At 41.2% G+C, this 25,939-nt stretch overlaps 1 protein-coding gene across 1 annotated transcript in view; it reads right to left on the reverse strand.

The window, feature by feature from the left end:
• The window catches only part of irs4b (insulin receptor substrate 4b), a 30,391-nt gene extending 12,407 nt beyond the window's left edge, over window positions 1–17,984 (reverse strand). The window contains exon 1 of the mRNA XM_061961124.2: window positions 13,620–17,984. Coding sequence (XP_061817108.2) covers window positions 13,620–17,466 — 3,847 coding nt within the window. The 5' untranslated portion in view covers window positions 17,467–17,984. The remainder of the gene's footprint in view (window positions 1–13,619) is intronic.
• Between the last annotated feature and the right edge of the window lie 7,955 nt (window positions 17,985–25,939).

Here is a 25,939-nt window from a genome sequence, read left to right on the forward strand (position 1 = left end):
GAGGACAAATTTCACCACACCTAGTGTGTGTGTGACAATCATTGCTACTTTAACTTGACTTTAACTTTACACATACAAACTGTAGCACACAAAAAAGCACATTTAATTAAAAAAAACGTTATTATAGTCTTACCTTTACTTATAAATGAAGTCCATGCGCCGCTGTTGTGCCGGATAATGCACCCCCGGCGTAGAATGCACCCCCTGACGGGAGTGTTATATCAACTAAAGCCCACACCTAAAGTTTCCACGTGCAAGATTGAATCTATTTAAAAAAGTTATTTAATAAGAAGCCAAAAAGTGCAAAAAGAATAATGTTCGTGTTGGAGGAGTTGTGAATGACTGAAATATGAAATCCGTGCTGCAGTCTGCAGGTGTACCTAATGTTGTGGCTCAGCAGCGACTGCAGTCATTCACAACTCCTCCAAAACCTCTGTTTGCTGAATGTATAGATCAAATACAAATCTGACAAATAGGAATGAGTTTGGACAACTACACGCACACGTCAAGAAATGCAGTGTACCTCGCATCGAGGATGCCCTCGTACTCTGCCAGCTGTCGCATGCAACTTGCGTTCGGTCGTGTGATGCTCCTCTTTTCCTTGACAAAGTTGTATGCCTTCTCTAGTGACCAGCCGAACTCTTTCATTGCATAAGCAATGACTGTGGAGGCGGATTGGCTGATGCCCATCCGTGCTGCAGTCTGCAGGTGTATCTAATGTTGTGGCCCAGTAGTCATTCACAACTCCTCCAACACGAACATTATTGTTTTTGCACTTTTTGGCTTCTTATTAAATAACTTTTTAAAATAGATTCAATCTTGCACGTGGAAACTTTAATTGTGGGCTTTAGTTGATATAACACTCCCGTCAGGGGGTGCATTCTACGTCGGGGGTGCATTATCCGGCACAACTCTACCACCAGGAGGTGGGATTACTGCGTGCCTCACACAGTGCTTCTTCGCAGCCGTTTTATGATTGCTCAGCACAAGAAATACGTTACACACATACAGTTGTTGACAAAATACTGTACATTATATACCTCAGCTAACTAAACTATGGAAATGTATAATATAATTCATATAGCAATACGGTCTCACTGCACAGCAGACCAGCAGTTAGCCGAGTCATTGCGCAATCCACGGTGAGGCACAACTCAGTGACGTGCCTCGACTGGCTGCTGATCACTGCAAGTCTCTTCTCAGTATTTGAACGGCAAATGTGAAAATTCAGCGATTTTGAATAAAAATAATCTAAAACTGGTGAAGTTAAATGGAAAATAACTTATAATCACTGGATACATATAAGAATTTAATGAATTTTTTTTTCTTTTTACATTTTTTTTCTTTCCATGATGGCACGTGAGACCCCGCCTCACCTGCCTCCCCTGACTGCACGTCACTGAGACATACTGTACACACACACACACACACACACACACACACACACACATTAGTGGAAAGTGGAAATGGGAGTCTTGTTACAAGGGCAGTCATAAATTTACATGAGCCTCAAAATAGATGTGTAAATATAGCAGACCGGTGGCTGTGTAACAACTTTCTTTCACATCTTTCTTGACCCAGCGACATGCACACACCCACCCCCTGGACCCCCAACCTTTAGCACCTTACACTCCCGCTAACCCTCTTTTTCACTTGCAGAAAAGGGCAGCTTTCCACGTCCGTTGCAGGCGTTCCAGTGTTGCCGATCTGGGTGTGCCACTTAAAAAAAGGCAACCTATGAAACCCCCCCAGCCCCATCCCAGGCCCCCGGCACCGCGACCACCACCGCTCAAACACCAGGGATTGCATTACACTCAGCACTTGCAGTACTATCGCTGGCGTGAATGCAGCTTTTTGTGTGCCGTTTGGACAAAAATGTCCTTGTCAGCTGGACAGGAAGTCCCCTACCTCACACCCACTCCCACTACTCAAGTAACCAGGTGTGCTACTATCTAGCAGCTGAGAGGAAGCACATTCCTGAATGATGACAACGCATTTCCTCTCTGCCTTGACACGCCACATCAAAGTGTAGTCAGCCGTGACTCCATACATACTGTATTTTTCGGACTGTAAGTCGCAGTTTTTTTTCATAGTTTGGCCGGGGGTGTGACTTATACTCAGGAGCGACTTATGTGTGAAATTATTAACACATTACCGTAAAATATCAAATAATATTATTTAGCTCATTCACGTAAGAGACTAGACGTATAAGATTTCATGGGATTTAGCGATTAGGAGTGACAGATTGTTTGGTAAACGTATAGCATGTTCTATATGTTGTAGTTATTTGAATGACTCTTACCATAATATGTTACGTTAACATACCAGGCACGTTCTCAGTTGGTTATTTATGCGTCATATAACGTACACTTATTCAGCCTGTTGTTCACTATTCCTTATTTATGTATTTATTCAAATGTCTGTTCTTGGTGTTGGGTTTTAACAAATACATTTCCCCCAAAAATGCAACTTATACTCCAGTTAATGTTTTTTTCCTTCTTTATTATGCATTTTCGGCCGGTGCGACTTATACTCCGAAGCGACATATACTCCGAAAAATACGGTACACCTTACCCTTTCACACACACGATCACTGATCTAGGTGGTGGCTTTGAAATAACACACACTCATCTCCGTTGATGAACACATGACCTCGCACAGTCCAGACTGACTGCTACATTTGGGAAGGAAGTGAGGTAAACGAAGGAGGGTTGACAAAAATCTTCCATTTTTTTTCACCCAAAATGAGTAAGGCTTGACCTCTGAAGAAGTCTGAAGACATAATAACAGATCAGGGGTACACAAAACCATAACAGGGGCCCCAAACCCCCCACCACTACCTGTAAACCGAGCACAGCAAAGCGACATGGGGGCTAATTTACGTACAGTATTACATCAGTGGTGTCCAAAGAGAGGCCCGCAGCTAATTTTTTAATGGACCGCGGAAAATTCTAAAAATACTATTAAAAAAAAAAAATAATCTAAATAAAAAAGTGGAACAAAAGATCAAACAGGTGAAATGTAACAAGAAAAAGTTGCAATGTTTACTCTAATAACACAAAGCTGCCATGCAGGCTGTTTTTTTCGTCATTGCTGAAATAATAATATCCATCCATCCGTCCATTTTTCTACTGCTTGTCTTGCCTATCCCAGCTGCACTAGGCCAGAAAGCGGGGTACACCCTGGACAAGTCGCCACCTCATCGCAGGGCCAACACAGATGGAATTCGTCAAAATCAATGTTGGTATGAATTATCTATTGAAGGCTCTAATTGCATCACACAAAATATTCCACTTTGAAATATTTTGGGATGAAAATATTGCATATTTTGTGTTTGCCATATAAAAAAAAACATTAAATAATAAAAACTTAAAATCAATGGATAGATCTAAAAATTGTTGTAAAGACTTAAGCGCTGAAATTAAGACAAAAAAAAGAGACTAATTTTTAACACTTTTATGGGTTTGAGCCTTTTGGATTTCCATCCATCCATCCATCCATCTCTACCGCTTGTCCCTTTTGGGGTCGCGAGGGGTGCTGGAGCCTATCTCAGTTGCATTCGGGCCCTGGACAAGTCGCCACCTCATCGCAGGGCCAACACAGATAGACAGACAACATTCACACTCACAATCACACACTAGGGCCAATTTAGTGTTGCCAATCAACCTATCCCCAGGTGCATGTCTTTGGAGGTGGGAGGAAGCCGGAGTACCCGGAGCGAACCCACACAGTCACGGGGAGAACATGTAAACTCCACACAGAAAGATCCCGAGCGCAGGATCGAACCCAGGACTACTCAGGACCTTTGTATTGTGAGGCACATGCACTAACCCCTGTCTCACCGTGCTGCCCAATAATTAAAATGTTTTCAAAATGAGTCATAATATATTTTTTAATTATCTTTCAACACTCAAATTTCTTGATCTACTGTCTGTCGACATAAAGTTAAAAACAATTAAAAATAAATTTTAGTCCTTTTACTCAAAGGAAAACCCTTGTTATGGCAAAAACGAATGTTCAAAGTCGAATATTTGATGTGAAGTAATTGGAACCTTAAACAGGTCAATAATTCATAACAATATTGATTTTAATTTATTATTTTTGGGGCAATGACGGTTTATATTAAAAAAAAACAGCAGTCGGCATCCTAATGAAAGCAGACCTTGTACAGTAAGTGATGTTTTTTTTTATGTTTGTTGGCTCTCATGACGTCTGCAGTGAGTACCGTAATCAGTGATGTAAAAAAAAAGCACCACGTATGCTTAAAATGATCAAAATAAGTAAATATTATTAAAAATGTGCATATTACTACATTACATATATACTTACATCATGTATATAAAACCTTAATGGAGGTGTTTGAATGTTGTTTTAAGGGCTTTATAGGCAGAATAAAGAGGCTCCCTTAGGCTTCTTTGTAAGCCGACTTTTGATTTGATTTAGAATACATTAAAAAAAATACATCCGTCCTCATGTCTTATGTAAGGATTGTGAACAATAAGCAACATTCCAGAAAAGTGCAGTTCCCTGTTAATGGCTAAGCTTTTATTGTATTAAAAATTCCTTGGTTGCAATCACGTGACCGAGACGCACTTCCGGGTTTCAGGCGATGGTCTGGACTCTAGAGTCCCATTAGGCTACGGTTTATTTACTTGCATCAATGCAGATTTGGGCGTATTTTAAAAGGTTTAGAGGCAAATTTATAAGCGATCATGAAAAAATATTTTAAATTGGATGGAGTGGATTTTTACACTCTTAAAAAATAATTTTCTAAAGATTTAAACCAATCATCACCGAAGTAGATGTAATGCTCGGCTCGGACGCACTTCCTCGACAAATACAAGAAGGCACATCATGTCTTTTCATTTGAGGGGTCCTCAAATTGAACATTAATCGGTGAAAGACAAAGTTGGATTTATTCATGCATCGCTAAGTAACAAATCTGATTGACCTTGTGCTGTGACGCTGGATCGTGACGCTAATGAGAGAAAGGATAAGTTTGTTTGCAGTTGATTTCCTGATACAAATTTGCTAGTGATATCAACATTCAGTATATGCTGTTGAGCATACGAGAGATTTATTAATCTAGTTTGTTGATACTATTAAGGATATTTTCTTGTTGTTAACAAACACCATCAATTAAAGACGCTATATGTGGTCATGTGTCGAATGAAGCACTTGGCTTTCCTGCACAACAAACTAAGCTTTTAGCTTGTGTTATGAAAATCGAGAAAGAAAATATGGTGGATTGGACCAACAATCACAATATGTATTACTAGGACTTATCATGGCATTGCAGACATTTAAGTTACACAAACTAATGCGTTCTCGTCTTTACGTTTAGTTCTGCTCTCAAACACTACAAATATAGAAGATGCAAACTGGATTGCATCAGAGAAAGTTTCTCAAACAAATCAAATGTTCAAACAAACATTTTACAAAGTGATCCCTGCAGACACAAGCGGTCCGATTGTATTCCAAAAGATAATGAAAGTGTCTATTTTCAAGAGCCATTTTTTTTGATGCACTTTCCTTTTCCCCCCACTTATTTCAGGACTCTATGAAAGCTCTTTCCTATCTCTCTATTTGAACGACTGGAACACCCAAGAACAAGACAGCAATACGGCATAGTCTGCTCCAACTCTACAGTCACTTGTTTTAATGCTGCGCTCAAGCTGCTTGACCATCGTGTGAATTAAGCCGCAATGAAGAAAAACGGATGTAACGTCATATGCAAACCAGCAATAGGTTTGTACTGAAGCACATTAAGATTTATTTGAAAGAAAAGACCGTAAAAAAATGTATTACACATCCAGAACTCGTCCGTCATGTGTTCCTCTGAGTATAAAACGATCACTGTGTTCTAAGAGAGCACATCTTGTAGGCTTAATGTGCACAATTCAATTAGCAAAAAAAAAAAAAACACAATTTAAAGATGTTTCTGTGTTTAAAAAAAATGAGAAATGATCAACAGTTTACATAAATACAAACCCCATTCATCCAAATGAATCACTATGTCTGTTTCAGTCACTATGTTATTTAGTCACTACAGTAATTACAACTTGTGTTCACATCCACAGGAACCACATGGGTTAGCTTACTCTATACAGTATTTACAACCTTACTAGTGTTCACTTCACAGCCACAGATGGTTCATCTAGTTATTTACATTATTTACACATTACTTTGGCATTTTTGCTTTGAAGGCTCTGACATGAGCCTTTTTGGCTAATTTCTGAGCAGCTTGCATTTTCCTTTTTGTTTCTGCTTTACTGGATTCTGCCTTGGATTTTATAGCCAATTTCTGTCTCTTCGACTCCCTCTCCACTTCTAACTGCTCTAAATGCAAAAGTAACTTCCTTTATCAGAATAACCATTTGTGGTTTATAGCATGAAATAACACATTTCTTGCAGTCATGTTTATGTTTCAAAATGATTAAACTATTCAATGTCAAAATTTAAACAGTAGAAAAATGAACAAAACGTCAGCTACTGTCTTGTTGTAAAACACCAATGAAAATGAAAAGTAGCATTTAGACAGGCTATACTGTAGCAAAAGTCATCATATGTCTGCCACAATCATGTGTGTTCTTAAATGTGTATTCCATGTCTTCCATGTCGAGATTTGGGTTTACATGGTAAACAACTAAAATGAATGTGTTGGGCATTGTTTTATCCAGACGCATACATTTGTCCAAATGTGGCTAAGTAGACATATTGTGGGTTTCCTGAACATTGTCTACATCGCTAAAAGAAAAATCTAAGGAAGAGAATCCCTCTGCCATCTTCCACTAGTTTTTTTAATATATTAACCACCCGCTTGAATATTCCCTCTTCTCTTCTCCGACTCTCTCGTCATTTGGGATGTCTGTTATGATTTCCCTTCCTGGTTCGATGACTCGCCCTATCTTGCCTCTGATTGGCCTGTCCGTAATGTTTTGCCCTAATCTTAACCAATCGGGACTCATCCTAGTAAACCAACCAACCAATCATGGGTTTTCTTATACGTAAACCAACCAATCCTCATTGATGTTTCCCGTATATTTTGTCCCCTGCCCGTAGAGTTACTTTGCTACGTAGCTTCGATTTTTAAGTTAATAATTTTTAATGGAAAACCGTAGTTTTTACCAATGGATTATCAAAAACCGTACTCATTACGGGAAAACCGTAGTTTTTGGCAGGTATGGCAAAGAGACGAATCAAGATTTTAACACACATTGTATGTCGGAAAAAACGAAGGAAAACGGAAAACAATGTTTATATTTTTACAGAGATAAAAAAAAGACGGATTTCCGACTATAGACGGAAAAATCACATGCTTGATATAAGTTTATGGGGTTTGTTGTTTGCTTTCATGTTAGCATTTAAGCTAGTGCGCTGGCGCAAGTCAGTCCATGAGTTTATCAAAGTCAAATCAAATCAAGTACAGTTATCAATCACGTTTTTTGATCATTTTAATTTAAAACGGTAATATTAACCGCCGGTAGTTTTACCGCTGTTATCATTATTACTCTTTATTGTTACATCCCTATTGTCAACTTAAGCGGATTTTACTAGTATGACGAGATTTCCTATTCACAAGATTAAAATGTGGCGATATTTCTTGTTTAAAGGTAAAGCGGTCTTGAGGGCAGAAGGGAGATAATCTTTTTTTTTGTTTTATTCGATAGTCAGAAGCATATGGGTCTGGTTGCGTACGAGGGATTCTAACTGCCCATTACGTGCTTTGCGACCGTGACAAGACCAAGATCCGCCCACTCAGGCGGGCATGACGGGGGAGATGCGTGGCTACGCGCCTTCATTTGCGATCCGCAGCCATCGTGTGCATGTCCCAGCAGAAGCAGGCGAAACTGTCAGTCATGGACGCAAGATATGACAGAAAACTGGATTGCAGCAAGACACTACTGTAGCAGCCTAGATAGGACAATACTGTCCAATCAGCAGGGATGTAACTGTAATGTAAATATCGCTGTATTTTGGTTTTTAAAAATGCTACCAATGCTACTGTGACGTGACAAGAGGTGGGAGAAATAATCGATAATTAGATGCATCGCAATTTGGACATGGACGATTATAAAATCCATTAATAAACATCAATAATCGATAGTCAGTTATTTATTGTAAATAAGGTAATGCAGACAGTTCTAAAATTTGGCTGACTGCAGCGAGCCACCTCACCGCGAGATCCGACCAGCTCCTTTATTTTAGGGAAGTTATGTTCCAGTTTTGCACACATTTCCATTAAATTAACTGTTTCTTATTACAAATTAGCGTTGTCTCGATACCGGTACCGATACTTTTCTAAATAAAGGTGACCACAAAAAATTGCATTATTGGCTTTATTTAAACAAAAAAATCTTACGGTACATTGAACATATGTTTTTTTTATTGGAAGCTTGTCCTTAAATAAAATAGTGAACATACGAGACAACTTGTCTTTTATTAGTAAGTAAACAAACAAAGGCTCCTAATAAGTCTGCTGACATATGCAGTAACATATTGTGTCATTTATCATTCTATTATTTTGTCAAAATTATTAAGGACAAGTGGTAGAAAATGAATTACTAATCTACTTTTTCATTTACTGTTAATATCTGCTTACTTTCTCTTTTGGGTTGGAATTGGGGGTTAAATCACCAAAAATAATTCCCGCTGCTCCCCTCACCTCCCAGGGGGTGATCAAAGGTGATGCGTCAAATGCAGAGAATAATTTCGCCACACGTAGTGTGTGTGTAACAATCATTGGTACTTTAACTTTTTTTAACATGTTTTATCTACACTTCTGTTAAAATGTAATAATCACTTATTCTTCTGTTTGATACTTTACATTAGTTTTGGATCCGTCCATCCATCCATTTTCTACCGCTTGTCCCTTTTGGGGTCACGGATGCTGGATCCTATCTCAGCTGCATTCGGATGATACCACAAATTTGGGTACCAATTCGATACCAAGTAGTTACAGGATCATACATTGGTCATATTTAAAGTCCTCATGTGTCCAGGTACTTTTTAGAGGTGGTATAGTCCCGAATATGATTAATTAGTATCGCGGTACTATACTAATACCGGTATACCGTACAACCCTATAACAAATGCACAGTTTATTTTATAGTTGCAAGTGATAAACGCTTATTTAGTGGAACCAAGAGAAATGTAAAACTGCATCAAAACAAATTATAGATGCATCAACAACCTATTTTTAATCTAATCGTAGCTGCTAAATCGTAGCCGTAATCGAATCGTGAATCCCAAAGATTCCCACCTCTACATGTGACCAGATCAAACCAACACTACCGCCAGGGTAGTTTTTTTTCTGGAGCTATTTAATGGGACAGTCTGGGAAGTAAACGACAACGAGCAGAGCAGAACCTCCCACAAACTTTAAATCAGATGGATGGACTAACTTTGCTTTTACGGTGAACACCAAAAACTGGAGGAGAAAGCATGTTGGAGTTCGATGAATGTGTAGACAAGAAGTAGATTCCTTTTGCCGTAAATCCTCATTAGGCAGCGGAGACATGCAAGAAAAAAAGAAAGAAATTGCCAACCTGCACAGCGCGACGAATGTACGACGATACAAGTAATACGAGAACCCGCTCGATGAACCCTCGCCAGGAAAATATATCCTTAATGTGAAACTAAAAAGCCAGTGAGGTCGAACATTAATCTGTGAGGTATTTGCAATGTTGGGTAACCCCTGACAATCAGCATTCTTGAAACAAATACAAAAATATCCACTGCAGGAAGTTAAAAATTGAAAGACACTAAACTGAATGCTATTTTCCAGTTGTACAAAGGGTAAAAAAAAAAACACTCAACTGAGTTTTTTCTTTAATTTGTCACAAAATAAATATGATTAGAACATTTGCTCATTACGTTGGTGTTCAATTACAGTAAGTGTGTTTCTCCTTAACATTCCTCCCACTTCAGTTTTACCAAGCCGCTTTTTTTTTCGGAATACCGTATTTTTCGGACTATAAGTCGCAGTTTTTTTTCATAGTTTGGCCGGGGGTGCGACTTATACTCAGGAGCGACTTGTGTGTGAAATTATTAACACATTACCGTAAAATATCAAATAATATTATTTAGCTCATTCACGTAAGAGACTAGACGTACAAGATTTCATGGGATTTAGCGATTAGTAGTGACAGATTGTTTGGTAAACGTATAGCATGTTCTATATGTTATAGTTATTTGAATGACTCTTACCATAATATGTTACGTTAACATACCAGGCACGTTCTCAGTTGGTTATTTATGCCTCATATAACGTACACTTATTCAGCCTGTTGGTCACTATTCTTTATTTATTTTAAATTGCCTTTCAAATGTCTATTCTAGGTGTTGGGTTTTATCAAATACATTTCCCCCAAAAATGCTACTTATACTCCAGTGCGACTTATAGATGTTTTTTTCCTTCTTTATTATGCATTTTCGGCCGGTGTGACTTATACTCCGCAGCGACTTATACTTGGAAAAATACGGTACTGCATAATAAGATGCAGAAGACCCCATGAAACTCCTCAAAGACGTTTCATTATATTTTCCATTTATAATTTTTAATTTAAGGCTTTATTTGTAGAAAACACGTTCAACAATTAAATGGGAACAGCACTTTTTTTGGAATTGGCCTATCATTCACAATCCCTATGTGAGACAAGAACATGTTTTTTTCCCCTTTTTTGGGCATTCTAAATCGTAAAATACGGCTCGTACTAGACAGCTACAAATGTAGCTAAAGGGAGGAATATAGGCGGAATAAATTAAATCCCCATTAACTGCATTGTTAGCTGATTCTTGCTAGTGCTTTTTTTTACGATTTAGAATACATAAGGAAGAAAAAAGTGTATGTTCTTGTCTCACATAGGGGTTGTGAATGATAGGCAAAAAAAAAAAAGGAATTTCCCCTTTAAAAGTTTATGTGTAGGTCATGCATGCAAAGTTATAAAAGACGTCAGGAATCGCAACAGAGTACGTGTGGTCGGGAGAGCAGGCTGTGGAATTTGATGGTTTCAGGCAAGAGTAGAAAAAAATCAAGTTTCCCGTGTACAGAACTTAGATTTATGGGGTGTTTTATTAAAATAATCCGATATTGATATCAGTGGGATATCAGCCAAAAAAAATTAACTATCGTATGATATATCTGCTTCCATCTAGAATCTCCAGTATCAGCTCTGATACAAATCCTGAAGCATTTCACTTGTACAAAGCGGGGCAGCCAGTTCATGTCTAAATGTCCTCCAATAAGCACACAAGGATGTTGTTTTCTTGTGTTTTAGTAAAGTGATTTACAAAAGGTAAACTAGCAGCTACACAACAGCTAAGCACACAATATAGCACACAAGCTAGTTGTACGTAACAAGTGTCCTTCATTGAACCATATTGCAATCTAAAAACACGACATTTGTCAATATGAAGAAGTATCAAATAAATACAGTTGCATATTACTTACAGATACAAAATCTCCAAGGCAGCTGTGTATTAAAAAGGATCCAGTAACAAAAGTGTCCGCATCATTCAACTTACTGCGTCATACCCCTGATTTAAAGAAATATTGTGACCACTAGGTGTCGGCAAAAATCTAATGAACAGTCTACCGTATTTTCCGCACCATAAGGCGCCCTGGGTTATAAGCCGCGCCTTCAATGAACGGCATATTTCAAAACTTTGTCCACCTATAAGCCGCCCCGTGCTGTAAGCCTCATCTAACTGCGCTAAAGGAATGTCAAAAAAACAGTCAGATAGGTCAGTCAAACTTTAGTAATATATTAAAAACCAGCGTTCTAACAACTCTGTTCACTCCCAAAATGTACGCAAATGTGCAATCACAAACATGGTAAAATTCAAAATAGTGCAGAGCAATAGCAACATAATGTTGCTCGAACGTTAATGTCACAACACACAAAATAAACATAACGCTCACTTTCTGAAGTTATTCTTCATTCATAAATCCCTCGAATTCTTCTCCTTCGTGTCCGAATTGAAAAGTTGGGCAAATGTGGGATCCAAAATGGCCGGTTCCGTCTCGTCGAAGTAATCGGAGTCAGTGTCGCTGTTGTCCAGCAGTTCTGTGAATCCTGCCTTCCGGAAAGCTCGGACCACAGTTGTGACCGAAATATCTGCCCAGGCATTTACGATCCACTGGCAGATGTTGGCGTCGTCTGGCGCTGTCTGCCTGTCTTAGTGAAGGTGTGTTCGCCTTCTGTCATCCACTGTTCCCACGCAGTTAGCAGTCTAGCTTCGAATGCCCTGTTGACACCAATATGTAGCGGCTGGAAGTCTTTTGTCAATCCACCCGGAATGACGGCGAGTATTGAATTAAGCGCGTAAGCGTGTCTCTTAATGTGATGTTATGAGCTAGCAAATATAACAACTACACTACCCAGCATGCAACGATAGTGACGGGCATGCGCGGTAGCCCTGAGAAGCGTTGTATGCTGGGAGTTAGAATGTGGTTCTGAGCACGCTGTGAGTAAACGTTGAGAACTCAGTTAACACGCCTCATCTGCATTATTTATAATTAGACAGACAACACACTTAATAGGAGCCATTTTGGGGTCTTTACATAAACACACAAATGGAAATGAAACGTCACATATCCCAGCATGCACCGCGCGCTTCTTCTACGGGGAAAAAAGATGGCGGCTGTTTACCGTAGTTGCGAGACCGAAACTTTATGAAAATGAATCTTAATATTTATCCATATATAAAGCGCACCGGGTTAAAAGGCGCACTGTCAGCTTTTGAGAAAATTTGTGGTTTTTAGGTGCGGCTAATAGTGCGGAAAATACTGTACTCCAAAAGAATTAATCTGTCATAAAGGTTATTGTTTTTCATACCTGCCATTGTTCTGAGTAATTTCTTTTGACCATGCCTTTTTTTAAATTTTCTACCCCACTACAAAATAATAGAAGTATGTACTATGATTTTTGCGGATATTGTATCAGTATAAGCCAATACTCAAGACTCCATTGTCGGTATCGTATTGGAAGTAAAAATGTTGTATCAACAACATACTGTAGTTCCCCACTAAGTGCCAAAATCATTTTAGGACCACTTCAAACATGTCATAACCAATCCAATTATTAATATTTTGTTTCACTAAATTGACATAGATTTTGAGGGCTTTACCACACTCGACAACATACCAAATCAAGCAAGGATGTGTATCCTGTGTCTAAGATAACATTTTTTGATCTGATTAATCACAGGGCTAATCACGATTAAATATCAATAATTAACGGTTAAATATCATACATTTTTAATCTATATTAATAATGTTTCACTTTGAATTGAACCAATACCTACTGGATAAATATTGCACAGTAGGGATGGGCTGATAAGTCAGTTCTTAGATGCATTGCAAGAAATTACTTAAAACAACTGCAGCACTCAGAAATGATCCGGAACGGAAAAAAAAACATCCGGGCAGTTTGAAGGGACAGACTGTAGCCGCTCAACAATTAATTGCAAAACTGGGTCCTGTCGGCCATAACCACACCATTGCAACACACGCACACACGTGTTGACACGATGTAACTAATAACACACTCAGGCTTGTTGAGGACCATTTAAAATCATCTTCCTCATACATTTTACAACAAGACAGCTGTACTCACCCTTGGTCTTTGAAGAGATGCCATCCGACTTGGTGAAGTCTATGCTGGCATAGGCCCCATTCTCCGGTGGCATCAGGCCCTCGCCGGAGCCTGCTGACCGAGCGACATCCGCGTCACTCCCATCATCCCTCAGCTCCAAGGCGATGTAGTTGAGGCCGTTCTGGTATCCCGCAGACGTGTTGTTTCTGTACATTCCGCCAGCGGAAGAGGAGGTGCTGGATGCTGTGTCCAAGTCTGATGCCCGAGCCTGGGCTTGGTCTGTTGGCACGTCCCCGAGACCCTCTACAGACATCCACATGCTGTCAAAAGATGCGGTCGCAGAGTTAGCCAGCGTTGGACAGGCAGCAAAGGGTGCCCCACCAGAGGGCGTTGAATTAGAGGAAGAGGTGGAGGAAAATGTTTCAGAACTGTGTCTCCTCCGGCCTTGAGGGTCGGCCCGGATGACCTTTGGCTCCTGCTGGTGCGGCTGTGACCTCCCGAAGTTCATGGGGGGAAGGGTGGGAGAGGGGTAGTGTCCCTCTATCACACAGAGATGCTGCAGCATGGCAGTAGGGCTCATCTGAGTCCTTTCGGCCGTGCTGAAAGTCATGTCGGTGTAGTCGTCGCCCGATGACCTCCAGGGACTTCCAGCAGGGACCCCTGGAGAGGCCAGTGTGGCTGGATTGTTAGTCAGGGGTCGGATATAGCTGGGTGGGTTCCAAGGGGCCACAAGGCTGGGTCTGGGTGACTGGCTCTTACCCATACTGCCATCACTGCTGTGATGGTGTAGCCCGACCTCCATGCTCATATAGTCCTGGCCTTGGGGGAGTGTAGGGGAGCTACGGTGGTCACTGGAGGCCAGTTGGGCGCCATCATGATGGGTGTCAAGATGGTAGGCGGGGGGCTGTTGTTGGTGGGGGTAGTGATCGCCAAATTCGATGTTGATGTACTCTCCTGGACTGGATGGCCTGTCAGATAAGGTGCCGGCAGCGGGGGCCGAGGTAGCGGTGCCTCCGGATGATTGCTCGCTTGCACGCAATGGTCCGGGGAAACTTCTCCTGCCTAGGGGGAGCCGGTTGGGTCTGACACGCCGATCAGCCATTGTGGCGGTCGTGTGGTGAGCTCCGTAAGGCGGAGGTGGGTGAGAGGGCGTGGAGTTGGCACCGCCCCCGCCTGCTCTTCTCTCAGGTGTGGATATGGAATCCGTAGCAACTTTTGAGTAGACAGGTTTTGCTGGAGTAGTCATGGGAACATAGTCACCATACTCCTTTGCATCCCTCTCTCTATTGGGGGCCTTGTAGGACCGAGGGAGGGAAAAATAAGGGCTGTAGGACTTGTAAGTGCCCTCAGGGGCGTTGCACGCGCTGTTGCCATCCGGTTTGCTGCCCTCACTGTTGCTAAATGACATGTCCATGTACTCTCCATTCTCAGGTCTTTCCGCTATGTTGCCACTCCCGCTTGCACCTACTGCGCTAGAGGTCTGCACCGGGGAGGGGGCGCTGCTACTGCCTCCTGGCAACATCATCATGTAGCCGTGGGCATCGCTGGAGGTCTGTGGCTGGCGCTGGGCAGAGCGAGGAAACAAAGCAGGGCTATGAAGCTGGGGGGAGTGGAAGACTGGATGGGAACCGGGCTGCATGGGTATGTAGTCAGGGTACGTGTCCCTCGGGGACACAGCCACACCGCACATCATGGGCATGTAGCCACTGTCTTCCTTGGGGTGTTCCCCGGCAGGCTCTGTTTGAGACTGCGTCGAGGGACGGCTCTGCTGGCTGTGCTCGGAGCAAGAGCTGTAGTCAGAGCGCAGCGAGGAAGTGGAGGACGAAGGCCCGCCACGAAGCAGGCCCCCGCCAAACGCAATGTCAGCCCCTTCTTCCAAAGAAAAGTTGGTTTGGGTCATTTTTTGGTAGACAGCCACTCCTGGGCCACCAGTGGCACCCCCAACAGTTCTGGAGAAAGAGTGGGTCCTCCTCCTCAGAGAAGAGAAGCGCTCATCCTCTGTTGACATACTCTCCTCTCGGGGCGTCTCAGCCCCGCTGGTGTTCCCAGAGCCGCCACTGGTGCCAAACACCTCCCGGTTCCAACTCATTGCCATGTAGTCGTTTAAACAGTTCTCCTCTCTAATTGGTGGGGTGTTCCCAAGGGAATCAGGTGTGTTGCTCCGCACACGGAAGTATCTGAAATCACCAGGGCTGGATCCATACTCATCAGAGGAGTTAAAGCCCCCATCAGATGGCGAGCCACATATCGAAGCGCTAGATGGACGGGTGAGGGTATCCGAGACAGAACCATGGCCGCTGCTGGAGGACACGCTGACAGGGCTGGTGGTGGAGGGGAAGTGGGAGACTGGGAGGGAGGCGGAGCGGGCGTGGTAGGTGGATGACGATGACCCTGGGATGGCCCGGACATAGCGGCCTCCTCCAGTGCTGGTTCCTGCATTTCCTGTTGCAGCACCACCGGTACCAGCCCCATACCCCTCTGCACGGCAGTGCTGAGCCCGCACAGAGTGAAGGTGGACCAAACTTCCAGTGGCGGAGTGAAACGGCCGGTTCATTGTCCCCTCACCCTCGCTGGACGTGCGGAACCGGTAGCCGCTAGCGCCGGAGCTCTTACTTGACGGTGGCGTGCCCACAACTGACTCCGTTCGGGACCGCCGCTGCAGACCTGTCTGGCTTGGCGGCAGGTTGCCCAGGTGACGGCGCGTGGTGATGAATGGCATTGGTTTGGAGCCTGATGACTGGCTCTTACTCCTGGGCCGGAACTCTGCAAATGCTTTGAGGGCTTTCATAGTTTCCAGGATGGTTTCGTGCATATTCTGGGCGACGACTGAGTCATCCACCTGCATCCATATCTCCCCTGGCCCAATCGAGGAGGAACGACCCACCTCAATGAAAAAGAAGCTTTCAGAGTGTCCACAGCGCCTGATATTCATCAGCTGGAGGTTAACGCACGGGGTCTCAGAGTTCAACTTGACCAGGTGAAGGGTTTTGGATGAGAGGCATAGGCGGTAAACACCTGTGAGGTTTTTGGTCTGACCAAGTCCTTTGGGTTTGACATTCACCTGCCACACCTCCTTAAAAACAGTACCAGGTGTGACCGTACCATAGCCATCATCCAAATCGTCCGCATCCAAATGTCCTTTCTTGCCCTCGCTCATCAACCCGCTGACAGCAACATACCAGTCCTCCTGCTCCTGCTCGTTTTCAGCCACAATGGCAAAGTATTCATCCTTTGTGTAAAGGGCAATGAGGTGTTTGTTTTTGGAGTCAGCCCTCTTGTTGACAGTGAAGCACTGGTAGAGGTAAATGACCCTCTTCGGCGAGGAAGGCCCCACGGCCCCATTGCTGGCCGCCGTGGCTGCCGAGCGCAAGCTGCTCCGGAATTTCTTCTCGCTGTCGTAGTATTCGAGGCGGCTGGGGCCCAGACGGCTGGCGGCCCGCAGCACAAAAAAGCGCTTGTGCCCGTGCTTTTGCTTGCGCAGGTACCCGCATTTACGGATGTCGTCCACTGCGTCTGAAGGGATGTTGGCAGCGGCGTAAACATGGCCACCGGAGCTGGTGCTGGCAGCAGAGGCGGGAACGGTGGGCTCATCAGCAATGTGGAGCTGGCTGGGAGACGACTTCCGGCCGGGAGCCTCTGTGGTGTCGGCGGCCAGATGATGATGCGCGGCCAGCTGATAGTGATGCTGATGGAGGTGGCTGGAGGGCGGCAACTGATGGGAACGAGAGCCGCCTCCTCCTCCTCCGATGTTAATTAACGGGGAAGGGGGTTCCCCCCCGATAGCAGACTTGGAGCCCACGTCCCTCTGCTGCGTCTCCAGCATCAACATCGCTGCCTTGCCGTCCTGGTAATTTGCAAAATTTGCCATCCGAGTTAAATCAAAGGTCACTTCCCGAGTAAGCTAATCCAAGTGGACCACGACCCCATTCTTGTATCGGGACGACGAGCTCCCGAGTCCGGCTAGGCCAGCTAACGTTGACTGGCACGGAAGGTTTCTATCTTTTTTTTTTTTTTTTTTAGCACACTTTAGCGGCGAGGCGTGTATTTCAATGAGGCTTCGTTGTCAAGGAGTAAAGCCTACCGTGTGCAGCATGATGGCGGCCGTGTTAGTTAGCGGTGGCTCGGTTAGCGGTTAGCAACCCGCCGCCTTCGCCTGCTGTACACAAATCTACGGGCCAGGGCACAAACAACACGTGATCTAGTGCGTCATCAACACATGGGCGGAACCTGGGCCCTAGCCGACGTCCTGATTGGCCGGTTGTCGTTATGATCTTTACTGACACTCGCGTGGGCCAATAGGAACGGGACACTGCTGCCTGCGTCAATAGCTGTGGCCAATCATAGGACGCGGAGTTAAAAATAGGCGTCAACTTTGCTGGGGCTTATTTAGAATGTGATGTGGACGTTGTCAGCGGAAAACTGATCTCAGACCAGCAGACACACCAGAGCGCCATAGATGGGCTTGTTTTCTAAATCAGTGGTTCTCAATCTTTTTTCAGTGAAGTACACCCGGGGAACATTTTTTTTAATTCAAGTACCCCCTAATCAGAGCAAAGCATTTTTGGTTGAAAAAAAAAGAGATAAAGAAGTAAAATACAGCACTATGTCTTCAGTTTCTGATTCATTAAATTGTATAACAGTGCAAAATATTGCTCATTTGTTGTGGTCTTTCTTGAACTATTTGGAAAAAAAAAGATATAAAAATAACTAAAAACTTGTTGAAAAATAAACAAGTGATTTAATTATAAATATGTCCACAAAAAATCTAGCTGTCAACACTGAATATTGCATTGTAATGAATGGAATAGCCTACTTAAATTGATGTTCAGTTTATGAACTTGCATTCATATTTTGTTGAAGTATTATTCAATAAATATATTTATAAAGGATTTTTTAGTTGTTGCTATTTTTTTTAGAATATTTAAAAAAAAATCTCACGTACCCCTTAGCATACCTTCAAGTACCCCCAGGGATACGCGCACCCCCTTTTGAGAACCACTGTTCTAAATGACATCAAAAAAAGATATTAAAAGTAGTTTTTCCACAAAAGGGATATTAATAGATTTTTTACACCACAATTGAGATGTTTTATTATTAGATGCAAAATAAATCTTATAGCATAATAAATCTGATTGTTGATTCCGCCCGAATGCAGCTGAGATAGGCTCCAGCACCCCCTGCGATCCCAAAAGGGACAAGCGGTAGAAAATGGATGGATTGATGGATGATTAAGCTTTAAGGTTTTGCATGTTTTCTATTGTAGAAACATGCCAGCTCGGCTAATATAGGACCGTCCATTACATTGTGAATGTGAGTGTCTGCCGGTCGGGATAGGCTCCAGCACTAAAAAAATGTATGGCAATAAAAGTCCTCACACAAAAAGCAAAGTTTGCCTTGCAGCCTGGGTCACGTGAGCGTCCTCTGATGAGATTGGACTTGGGCCCAGCCACAATGTCAGCGAGGGTCAGGCAAGCTGAGGTGACCTGACGCGGCCGCACCGAGGCCTTGTTGTGTCCACAGGAACCTGGATAGACTGATCAATCAAGCTACTACTAAACTACTGAACTCTTTTAATTCTGTGAAATGTTGTCGGGACGCGACAACTGAAAGAAGCACTTTTACTGTCAAAGTTTACAGCACCAGTGTCAAACTCGAGGCCATAGGGCCAGATCTGTCCCGCCACATCATTTAATGTGGCCTGCAAAAGCTTTGAAGTAATGTGTCAATAAAGTACTTTATCCTATTCTTTCCATTTTGATAGAAAAAAAAAATACATGCATTGCATGCAATTGCCTATATTTTAAACTTTAATACAGTATTATCTGATAATGCAACAAATATAATCCGACCATACATTTCAAACTTTTTTTAAATTAAAATATGAATAATAAATATCTGCTTGATATTTATATTATATATTAGATATTTGATTAGTTATCAATCAATATAGATTGTAGGGTAAAACAAAACAAAAAAAGGCAGCTCAGTTACAGCAGATTTTCCGGAAAAATTAACATAGTTTGTCTATTTAGAGTAATAGGGCTATAAAAAAAATACGGAAAAAATTATGGCAAATTACTGCAAAATCAAAAAAATGTTTTCGTGTATGTAGAAAAATTACGTAATTGCATCACAATATGAGGCAAATCCCTATAGATTTATATTCATAAACTGTTCACGGTTATTTCCATTTAGAGTAAAATGGCTGTAAAAAATAGGGAAAAATTATGGCAAATTACTGCAAAATATTTTTTTTTGTGTGTTTATGTAAAACAAATTAGGTAATTGCATCATAATATGAGGTAAATCCCTGAAGATTTATATTCATAAACTGTTCACGATTATTTCCATTTAGAGTAATATGGCTCTAAAAAAATAGGGAAAATGTATGGCAAGTTACTGCAAAATCGAATTTATTTTGTGTATGTAAAAACATGAGATAATTGCATCAGAATATGAGGTAAATCCCTATAGATTTATATTAATAAACTGTTCACGATTATTTCCATTTAGAGTAATATGGCTGTAAAAAATAGGGAAAAATTATGGCAAATTACTTCAAAATCGAAAAAAAGAGGTAATTGCATCATAATATAAGGTAGATCCCTACAGATTTATGTTCATAACCTGTTCACAGTTATTTCCATTTAGAGTAATATGGCTGTAAAAAAATACGGAAAAATTATGGCAAATTACTGCAAAAGCACATTTTTTGGTGTGTATGTAAAAAAAAAAAGGTAATTGCATCATACGATGAGGTAAATCCCTATAGATTTATATTCATAAACTGTTCACGGTTATTTCCATTTAGAGTAATATGGCTGTAAAAAATAGGGAAAAATTATGGCAAATTACTTCAAAATCGAATTTTCTTCTGTGTGTATGTGAAAAAAAAAGAGGTAATTGCATCATAATATGAGGTAGATCCCTATAGATTTATGTTCATAAACTGTTCACGGTTATTTCCATTTAGAGTAATATGGCTGTAAAAAAAAAAAAATAGGGAAAAATAATGGCAAATTACTGCAAAAGCAAATTTTTTGGTGTGTATGTAAAAAAATGAGGTAATTGCATCATAATATGAGGTAAATCCCTATAGATTTATATTCATAAACTGTTCACGGTTATTTCCATTTAGAGTAATATGGCTGTAAAAAAATAGGGAAAAATTATGTCAAATTACTGCAAAATCGGGAAAAAAATGTGTATGTAAAAAAATTAGGTAATTGCATCATAATATGAGGCAAATCCCTATACATTTATAATCAAAAGCTGTTCACGGTTATTTCCATTTAGAGTAATATTGCTGTTAAAAAAATAGGTAAATTATGGAAAATGGAAATTATTTTCTTTGTGTAAGTAAAAAAATGAGGTAATTGCATCATAATATGAGGTAAATCCCTATAGATTTATATTCATAAACTGTTCACGGTTATTTCCATTTAGAGTAATATGGCTGTAAAAAAAAATAAAAAATTGGGAAAAATTATGGAAAATTACTGCAAAATCAAAAAAAAATTAGTGTACGTAAAAAAATGAGGAAATTGCGTCATAATATGAGGTAAATCCCTATAGATTTATATTCATAAACTGTTCACGGTTATTTCCATTTAGAGTAATATGGCTGTAAAAAAAAAAAAAATTGGGAAAAATTATGGAAAATTACTGCAAAATCAAAAAAAATTTAGTGTACGTAAAAAAATGAGGAAATTGCGTCATAATATGAGGTAAATCCCTATAGATTTATAGTCATACTGTTCACGGTTATAAGTGGCCCTCTAGGGCAGCCATAACTGCATGAAAACAAGTTTGACACCCCTGGTCTACAGTAGAGCCTTCTATGATATCGCAAAGTATTCAGCGATGTAATTTGATAATAAAATTTTATCTCATTGTTTTTGCTTGCTCCGGTGAGTTGGACACTGTTTGACGTCAGGTCTGCAAACACAAACATGCCAGTTGTGTCAGTAGGAGAGGTAACATACACATACATCGGCTTTGCAAAGCTCGTCAGTGCGACCTCTGCTGGCCAGGACGCTGCACTGCAGTCATTGTGTTGGCAACAAAAGAGCAGAGCCCACAGCACTGAAACACACACAAAAGGAGGCCATGACACTCATCCTGTGACTTCACTACAAGCAGTGGTCACATTGCACTTAGTGTAGTTTGAAGGTATTCCTACCATTTTAGCAGAATCACCAAATTAAAGCGGTTTGTCGCTCAAGGGTGGTATCATGCACCATCGGATCAATACTACTGTGATGAGATTTATATTTCTTCCTGTTTATTTTCATAAGTAGCTGTCTTTTTCTTGTGTTGTTCATATTGTTGCAACAGTGTAATTACATTGTTTACAAACAATAATGCACCTCAAGGAATAAGTCATCGGGGGACAAAATAAAGGATTTTAACGAGACCTAATAAAAGTTATTTGCCACTATTGACTATTTTGAACTACACACAGTGGCAGCATGTTGGCCTCTCAGTCAGGGGGTCAAGGCTTTGAATCTGTCTGGGCATGGCTGTGTGGAGTTTGCATGTTCTCCCCATCTGTGCAGTTTTCTCTCGCTTGCCCCTACATTTAAAAAATATAGCGGTTAGGTTAATTAAGGAATGCAAATTGTACATACTGTAGGTGCAAATGTGAGCGGAAGTTGTTTCTATCTGCAGTTGGCTATAGCAACCGTGCCAAGGTATGTCATTAAAGGGGATTGTACAAACCCCGTTTCCATATGAGTTGGGAAATTGTGTTAGATGTAAATATAAACAGAATACAATGATTTGCAAATCCTTTTCAATCCATATACCGTTGAATGCACTATAAAGACAAGATATTTGATGTTCAAACTCATACATTTTTTTTTTTTTTTTTGCAAATAATAATTAACTTAGAATTTCATGGCTGCAACACGTGCCAAAGTAGTTGGGAAAGGGCATGTTCACCACTGTGTTACATGGCCTTTCCTTTTAACTCAGTAAACGTTTGGGAACTGAGGAGACACATTTTTAAGCTTCTCAGGTGGAATTCCTTCCCATTCTTGCTTGATGTACAGCTTAAGTTGTTCAACAGTCCGGGGGTCTCCGTTGTTGTATTTTAGGCTTCATAATGCGCCACACATTTTCAATGGGAGACAGGTCTGGACTACAGGCAGGCCAGTCTAGTATCCGCACTCTTAAACTATGAAGCCACACTGTTGTAACACGTGGCTTGGCATTGTCTTGCTGAAATAAGCAGGGGCGTCCATGGTAACGTTGCTTGGATGGCAACATATGTTGCTCCAAAACCTGTATGTACCTTTCAGCATTAATGGCGCCTTCACAGATGTGTAAGTTACCCATGTCTTGGGCACTAACACACCCCCATCCCATCACAGATGCTGGCTTTTCAACTTTGCGCCTATAACAATCCGGATGGTTCTTTTCCTCTTTGGTCCGGAGGACACGATGTCCACAGTTTCCAAAAACAATTTGAAATGTGGACTCGTCAGACCACAGAACACTTTTCCACTTTGTATCAGTCCATCTTAGATGAGCTCAGGCCCAACGAAGCCGACGGTGTTTCTGGGTGTTGTTGATAAACGGTTTTCGCCTTGCATAGGAGAGTTTTAACTTGCAGTTACAGATGTAGCGACCAACTGTAGTTACTGAGAGTGGGGTTCTGAAGTGTTCCTGAGCCCATGTGGTGATATCCTTTACACACTGATGTCGCTTGTTGATGCAGTACCGCCTGAGGGATCGAAGGTCACGGGCTTAGCTGCTTACGTGCAGTGATTTCTCCAGATTCTCTGAACCCTTTGATGATATTACGGACCGTAGATGGTGAAATCCCTAAATTCCTTGCAATAGCTGGTTGAGAAAGTTTTTTCTTAAACTGTTCACGCATTTGCTCACGCATTTGTTGACAAAGTGGTGACCCTCGCCTCATCCTTGTTTGTGAATGACTGAGCATTTCATGGAATCTACTTTTATACCCAATCATGGCACCCACCTGTTCCCAATTAGCCTGCACACCTGTGGGATGTTCCAAATAAGTGTTTGATGGGTATTCCTCAACTTTATCAGTATTTATTGCCACCTTTCCCAACTTCTTTGTCACGTGTTGCTGGCATCAAATTCTGAAGTTAATGATTATTTGCGGAAAAAAAAAAAAAAAAGTTTATCAGTTTGAACATCAAATATGTTGTCTTTGTAGCATATTCAACTGAATATGGGTTGGAAATGATTTGCACATCATTGTATTCCGTTTATATTTACATCTAACATAATTTTCCAACTCATATGGAAACAGGGTTTGTAGTATTGTTCTGTTTATATTGTTGAAATATTCACAAACATGATTGATACTTATTGTATTTTATGATCAACACATTAAGGGCAATCACATTATCATCCTGTCACCTAAAAGGGATCTGTATCAACAATATTTTATATATATACTTTTGATATTGCACCACCCCTACTGTTAAGTGCCGGTTTTGCATTATCGTCATCAACATGATGAACAAGTAACATCCCCCCCACTCAGGGCCAAACATTACCCTAAATATGTATTCAGAGGTTCTCTCATAAAAGAAACACCAACATACTCGAAATTGCAGGATTTGTAAGGAAAGTGAATTGATGCTTTGCAGCTTTGAGCGCCATACTTTCACTATGGAATATTTACGTCCTCCATGTGACCCCATCGGATCACATTCCCAAGTGTAAGCCGCGTCTAATCTTCAGAGGTCATCCGCATTACTCAATATCCTATAATCGCTTCGATACAGTACGCTGTCTATATCATAAGCTGTGCGATACTCCCTTTGACCGAACGCCATTAACCCCTTGATGTCAGCGGAAATCCCCTGTAAATCTTCAGTGTGGACTCCAGCTCACTGTGCCTGAATCAAGACTTAGTGTTGACAAACACTTCAGTCGCTAAAGTTGCCATGAATACATTTAACCAACATTTATGTTTGCTATCCGGACACACAATGCAGGTTGCTGCAGAAAATACAATGGCACCAATTAGTTTGCTTCCACATCTAAATTAAAAGGGAGCTGCATTTTCTTGTATTCTTGCCTATCATTCAGAATTCCTACGTTAGACAAGCACAGATGCGTCTTTCTCCTTGTTATGCATTCTAAATCGTAAATAAATGCTAGCAAGTGTCAGCTAACAGTGCAGGTAATGGGGATTTGATCTATTCCGGCCCAAAAGGCCCTTCAAAAAATCTCCAACAAAAGTTTTATGTACAGTACAGGCCAAAAGTTTGGACACACCTTCTCATTCAATGCGTTTTCTTTATGACTATTTACATTGTAGATTGTCACTGAAGGCATCAAAACTATGAATGAACACATGTGAAGTTATGTACTTAACAAAAAAAAAAGGTGAAATAACTGAAAACATGTTTTATATTCTAGTTTCTTCAAAAATAGCCACCCTTTGCTCTGATTACTGCTTTGCACACTCTTGGCATTCTCTCGATGAGCTTCAAGAGGTAGTCACCTGAAATGGTTTTTACTTCACAGGTGTCATAGTTTTGATGCCTTCAGTGACAAACATAGACATGAAAATTAAGAAAACGCATTGAAATGAGAAAGTCTGTCCAAACTTTTGGCCTGTACTGTATATGTAATTTAGTAAACATGTTATATTTGCCACCTTTTGGTCATTAATTTCACCGAGCGCATCGCAAAGTTCTTAAACAACACCAACTACTAATAGTCACGGCAGACTTCGTGAGAGCCAACAACGACCACTTTGGGACAAATGATGATCCATAACCTAACATTTTTGAGCCTGAATAAATGGAGGATGATTCTACAAGTTTTAGAAGCTATGGGTGCTAAGCAGATCCAGCTTTAGTGACACACATAAGCATCAAATAGCGGTATTACTAAGTGCTAAACAAGAAATACAAACTACAAACATAGTAAAACAATCACTTAATGTACTAGGTCTGCTCACACTGGAATGCCGACTGATGGGATGTTTATATCTTTCAGCACTAGACTTGTGTTCCCCGTTAAGGTGATCATCATAATCGTCACTTCTAAAGGTAAAAAAAGAAGAAAGAAGCTGAGAGCGTCTTTCTGGCGATGTCTATCAGGTACAAATTGAATTATGATGTGGGATCTGAACCGAGGATGTCGTTGTGGCTTGTGCAGCCCTTTGAGACACTTGTGATTTAGGGCTATATAAATAAACATTGATTGATTGATTGAATTACAAAGTTGACCAATTTATCAGTTTATGGCCACAACTTTCTACTACACGTGAGAGGCAGTGGAAGAGTGGCCGTGCGCGACCCGAGGGTCCCTGGTTCAATCCCTACCTAGTACCAACCTCGTCA

This window comes from Nerophis lumbriciformis, linkage group LG05 (genome assembly GCF_033978685.3).
Source record: "Nerophis lumbriciformis linkage group LG05, RoL_Nlum_v2.1, whole genome shotgun sequence".
Lineage (NCBI taxonomy): Eukaryota > Metazoa > Chordata > Actinopteri > Syngnathiformes > Syngnathidae > Nerophis > Nerophis lumbriciformis.